This window comes from Lepidochelys kempii, chromosome 3 (assembly GCF_965140265.1).
Source record: "Lepidochelys kempii isolate rLepKem1 chromosome 3, rLepKem1.hap2, whole genome shotgun sequence".
In the NCBI taxonomy this organism is placed as follows: domain Eukaryota; kingdom Metazoa; phylum Chordata; order Testudines; family Cheloniidae; genus Lepidochelys; species Lepidochelys kempii.
Window position 1 is genome coordinate 6,199,649 of NC_133258.1, and position 5,865 is coordinate 6,205,513.

At 55.0% G+C, this 5,865-nt stretch overlaps 1 protein-coding gene across 3 annotated transcripts in view; it reads left to right on the forward strand.

Annotated features, from left to right (window-relative positions):
- ADCY3 (adenylate cyclase 3) overlaps positions 1–5,865 on the forward strand; it is a 93,947-nt gene that overhangs the window by 85,491 nt on the left and 2,591 nt on the right. For all 3 annotated transcript variants that reach the window (XM_073335572.1, XM_073335571.1, XM_073335573.1), the window contains exons 15-18: positions 520–678; positions 2,928–3,074; positions 4,538–4,657; positions 4,840–4,966. In XM_073335572.1, the coding sequence (XP_073191673.1) occupies positions 520–678; positions 2,928–3,074; positions 4,538–4,657; positions 4,840–4,966 (553 nt within the window). The remainder of the gene's footprint in view (positions 1–519; positions 679–2,927; positions 3,075–4,537; positions 4,658–4,839; positions 4,967–5,865) is intronic.

Consider the following 5,865-nt stretch of genomic DNA (forward strand, 5'->3'; position numbering starts at 1 on the left):
TCACCCTCCTGGGATCCCTGGAGTTCTCCTGGCACAGCCACCAACAGGGCATTTGGACACACAGCCACCTTCCCTTGCACTGCCCCACTGGAGGGCATTTTCACCCTGTCCCATGCAGAGCCCCCTCTCTCTCTGTTCTTCAGTTCTCCTACATGCATCCCTCCCTTCCCAAGTCGCTTGTGTCTCTGCCTCTCTCTCTTCCATCTCTGCCTTCCCTTCTCCTTTGCGGTTTCTCTTGGTTCCTTGTCTCACTTGTTGGAGTGACTGCGTCACCGCAGTGAAAAGCTCGGTGCAAGGGAGATGGGGGCAGGGCAGTGAGAGGCAGTGGTGTTGAGTGGTTAGAGCAGAGAACTGGGTGGCGGGACTCTTGCGTTCCGTTCCTGGCTCTGCCACAGACATGCCCACGGTACTGTAAGCGGGTCCTGCCCCAGCCCTGCGCCTCAGTGAGCCCATGGGGAGGTCATTGTGTCCGAAGCACTGTAAGGCCCTGTCTGACTGCAGCACTTGCCCCTCCTGCAGGTGGAGAAGCTGGCCAGGACATTGTTCCTGTGGAAGATCGATGTCCATGACCAGAAGGAGCGGGTGTACGAGATGAGGCGCTGGAATGAGGCTCTGGTCACCAATATGTTGCCAGAGCATGTGGCCCGACATTTCCTGGGCTCTAAGAAACGGGACGAGGTGAGAACGGGCGAGCCAGACACTGTGACATGGGGAGAGCTGAAGTTTCCAGTCTCCTTCCATTGGCCTCCCAGCCCAAGCCAGAGACTCCTAGAAATCAGAGATGGAAGGAAACTTACCTAGGCCCCTCACTCAGAGCCAGTGCTAGGGCATTCCCTGCACATCTGCCTCTGCAGCTTGCCCCAGCTGTGATGGCTGCCTCCTGTCCAGCCTTCCCTGCTCCGTGCGGGTGAAGGACCCAGTCTCTGGTCATGCCAGATCCGTGGAGGCTTCTCACAGAGGGGTGAATTCAGCCTGAGTGAGCAGCGTGGGGCTCACAGGAGTGCCCCCTTCTCCTGCCAGCTGTGGAAGCAGCGGGGTAAGGAGTGCCAGCCACCCTGTATTGGAGGAGAGGGGAGGGAAAGGTGCACAGAAATGAGGGATCGAAAAAGCCGGTGAGGTGACCTGGTCCAGCTTCTCCCCCACATCGGCAGGAGTTGGGCTGGGCGGGCTGGAGAACGAGAAGCTGCCTGAGGGGTTCCTGTGTTGCCCAACGGAGTGGGCACTGGGCTAGGGGAATGACTGTCCCACGCACGCTCTAAAACTCAACAGTGTGGCCACAGTGTCCTGGGTGGCTGCCTGAGCACAACCCCGGCTGAGATCCGAGGCACGTACTCGGGCAGCAAACTTGAGCCGCTGTCGCGGCCACCCTGCTAATGTCAGCACGCTAGTATGTGTACGCCCACCTGAGCTGGGCATCACACCTCCCAGCTGCCGTGTAGATGGACCTCAACCCCAACCCTGGGGGCTAAAGCCAGCCCTGCCACTGATCTCGTGGGGGGCCTCGGGCAAGTCCCTTAATCTCGCTGGGCCGCAGTTCTGGAAAGTGGGGATGAGGCTTACCTACCTCCCAGGGAGCTGTGAGGATAAATCGATTAATGACGGCGTGCGAGGAGGGCCGGAGAAGCCCCTTAGCACGTTGGATTATACGGGCAGATTGAGAGGAGTGGCTGGGGTCTGTGCCCCAGTTTTAAAAAGCTGGGTGCCCTTCCTGGTGAAGTCAGCTCCACCCCATTCACTACAGCTCTCTTCACCGTGAGACCAAAACCAGCCCCACACCAGGAGAAATGTGGGGGAGGAGGGGGTCTCCCAAGGGCCGGAGCTGACACCCCCTGTGCGGAGTGGGGTGGATGCCATTTTCTGATGCGCTTCTAAGGGCAAAACTGAACCTCTCTTGGACTCCATGGGGCCAGCTGTAAAAAAAACAGGCACTGATGCCTTCCCCACAGGGGTTTGTGAAGGGCCTGAGATCTGTACGTGAGTGATGTTATGGGGGCCCCCAGGCTGCCCCCGGGGATCCCGTCACTAACCCTTGTGCTCTGCCCAGCCAGCCCTGTGGAATGCTGACCGGTAGGTTAGATAGGGAGTGCCCACTGCTGTTACTCAGCCCCACCCAATGGGCTTTGGGAGGAAATTGGGCGCATAGGTGAGTTTGTGGCTCAGTGGAGCCAGGGGAGCTCACAGGGTGACCAAGCTGGGAGGAGTTTTGTCAGGGGCTCTTCGGGACTGTCTACGCTGCAGTTAAACACTCGCGGCTGGCCCATGTCAGCTGACGTGGGCTCATGCTAAAGGGTGGCTTAATTGCAGGGTAGCTGTTCTGGCTCGGGTGGGAGCCTGAGCGCTGGGACACCCCCCCTTCCCAACCTCTTGTGGGGTCCCAGAGCCCAGGCTGTAGCCCGAGAGAGCTGACACGAGCCATCCGCAGGTGTTTAACTGCAGCGTGTAGCCGTACCCTTCAATGTGCTAGAGCCGGGGGTCTCAAACTTTTGTACTGGTGACCCCCTTTCCCATAGCACGCCTCTGAGTGCGACCCACCCTTACCAATTAAAAACACTTTTTAATGTATTTAACAGCATTATAAATGCTGGAGGCAAAGCAGGGTTTGGGGTGGAGGCTGACAGCTCGCGACCAACCCCCCCCCCATGTAATAACCTCACGACCCCCAAGGGGGGGGGCCCAACCCCCACTTTGAGAACCCCTGTGCTAGAGCGACTAGGGCTGCAGGTTTAATAAGGAGCCGGGTAGCAGAAGCAGTTGCATTGTACAGAACTAGTGAGCCCAGTAGGTGGCTTGGGCTGCCCTAGAATAATAAGCAGGTTGGCTCCGTGGCATCTCTGGGTGTCCTCCCCCGGCTCGGTACAGCTAATATAGTGCAATACACGAGCAGGCACTGCAGGCCTGAGTGACAGGCCTGCTTCCTGGTCCCGCAGGAGCTGTACAGCCATTCGTACGACGAAATTGGCGTCATGTTTGCCTCCCTCCCAAACTTTGCTGACTTCTACACGGAGGAGAGTATCAACAACGGCGGGATCGAGTGCCTGCGCTTCCTCAACGAGATCATCTCGGACTTCGACGCGGTGAGTCCAGCCTGGACGCCAGCCTTCCCCAATGCCAGTCGGACGCTGGCCCTTCAAGGGAGCACTTGGGAGGGTGTGGTCTGGAAGTGAAACGTAGGCCACCCCCGCTGGCATACAGAGCTCTCTCCTGGCCAAGCTGAGCAACTGTCTCTCCCTGTGGGGTCCCCTTGCTGAGACTGCTACTGGATGGGACTGTAAGCAGCCTTAGTTTGGGGCCAGCACCTTCCCATTGCCAGCTGTCCAGATGTGCATTCCCTACTGCTGCCCATCCCACTTGGAACCAAGCTTCACGCCCTGGAGACTACAGGTCCCAGCATGCAATGCTGCACCAGGTTCTGAGCAGCCTCCCCTTAGTTTCAGAGAGAGCAGTGCATGCTGGGCCATGTGGTAACCATGAGCTGCCTGTCCAGAGTCCAGGGGAGGGTAACTGTGCTCCCAGTGTAGAGCTCAACTGGCTGCAGGATGCGTTCTGGCCTCTCCAAAAGAAGCCTGCAGCCAGGGCATCAGTAGATAAAATGAGCCAGCGAATCTGCTAACCAGCCACCAGGTGTCACTGTTGTTTTAAATACAGTCGAGCCTGAGCATTCGGCACAGCTGGGGAAGGGAGGTGGTTCATAAGTCTGAAATGTTGGTAACTCTGAACTAAACATTGTGGTTCTCGCACACGTTCACAGCCGAACATTGACTGAATACAGCTTTCAAACTGTACTATGCAGAAGAATAAGGAAACGTTATTTACTTGTTCCCGTAATATAAGAACTAGGGGCCACCAAATGAAACGAATGGGCAGCAGGTTTAAAACAAATAAAAGGAAGGTGTTCTTCACACGGCGCACAGTCAACCTGTGGAACTCCTTGCCTGAGGAGGTGGTGAAGGCTAGGACTATAACAGGGTTTAAAAGAGAACTGGATAAATTCATGGAGGCTAAGTCCATTAGCCAGGATGGGTAAGGAATGGTGTCCCTAGCCTCTGTTTGTCAGAGGGTGGAGATGGATGGCAGGAGAGAGATCACTGATCATTACCTGTTGGGTTCACTCCCCCTGAAGTACCTGGCATTAGGCCACTGTCGGCGGACAGGATTCTGAGCTGCATGGCCCTTTGGTCTGACCCAGTATGGCCATTCTTATGTTCTTAAGAAAAATGCTGCTTTTACCCATCTTAATTTAAACGAAACAAGGGCAGAGTTTCCTTATCTTGTCAAATCTTTTTTTGTTAGTCATTTATGCTTAACACAGCACTGTACTGTAGTTGCTTTTTGTTTGTCTCTGCTGCTGCCTGACTGCATACTTCTGGTTCCAAATGCGGTGTGTGGTTCACCAGCCAGTTCGTAACTCTGAGGTTCAACTGTAACTACAGCTAATTCTGGCCTGACACAAGTTCCTGTAACCGCACCACTCATCAGCCTTTGAGCTGTTTTTCCAGCCACCTCCTTTGTTTGTGGCTTTTTCTCCTGTATCTCACAGCTCCTGGATGATCCCCAGTTCCGGTGCATCACCAAGATTAAAACTATTGGAAGCACCTACATGGCTGCTTCTGGAGTGACCCCTGATGTCAATACCAATGGCTACAACACCACCATAAAGGTACAGGGACAGCAAAGAGAGGGAGGTTGGGGAGGAGGTGAATTGGGCTGTCTGAGAACTCAGGCCTGATGGGGAAGGATGGAGAAAGGGGAATGGGACAGGCTGATCACTGCCTCCTGGGGTGTGGGAGGGTCTTTTTACCTCCCTCAACCTCTGCCCTTGGCTTTGCACTGCCCTTGCAGAAAGAGGAGCTCTCGGAGAAGGAGCGTTGGCAACACTTAGCTGATTTGGCCGACTTTGCCTTAGCCATGAAAGTGACCCTGATGAACATTAACTACCAGTCCTTCAACAACTTCATGCTCCGAATAGGCAAGTGCTGCGCCCTGGGAATGACTGGAGTCTGCTGACTGGGTGGGAGATTGAATGGGGGTAGTCACACTCCAGCACTCTGAGACCAACCAGCCCAGCAAGCAGAGAAGGGCTTCAACTCCGATCCCTGCATGCGGAGCACTGAGCTGTCACTGAAATATCTGCGTCTTGTTTTCTTTCATTTGTGAATTCCTTTAGGGTGAGGCCTTTAGTTTGTCCCATTACTCTCCCAGCCCCTTTCCAGGTGAGCAGAGACATGGCAGAGTGACTATCAAGCAGATCATTTATTGTTGCTGCTGGCCATAGACACACTCTGTGCTTCTCCCTAGCTCCCAGACTGGCTTGTGTCAGCACCCAGGGTCTCCTTAAGGCCTGACCTGGACTATGCAGCCGTAGAATGGATTGCTGAGCACTCTATGCTGGCATGGCATAGCATGCTATCCTGCGATTAGAGTAGGGAGCCAGAGACACTCGAGTTTTAATCCCAGCCCTGAGTGTGACTTGCTGTGAGGCTGCGGACACATTGCTCCCCTTTCGGGGCCTCGGTTGCCCTGTATGGCGCTGCTAATACATAGCTATATCTCAGGAGTGGGATAAGGATGAATTGTTTGCACAGAGCTGTGAAGCACTACGTGGTAGCATTCATAGCAGTATGAAATGGAAGAACCTTGGTAAAGGGCCCAGCCCCTTTTAGGGCAGGGTGTAGGCCCCACCAGAGCACATCTCCAGTGGCATCCACTGTTCCCAGGAACAGACATTGTTCCACAGATCAGCCATCAACATGTTTCTCCGTGGCCTGAGTGCAGCACCGGGTATGAGAACCCCGAACCCCTATTGGCTGCTGAAACATTTACAGCGCTGATCCCAGCCCCGTAGCACCACTACGTGTCACGTGTCAA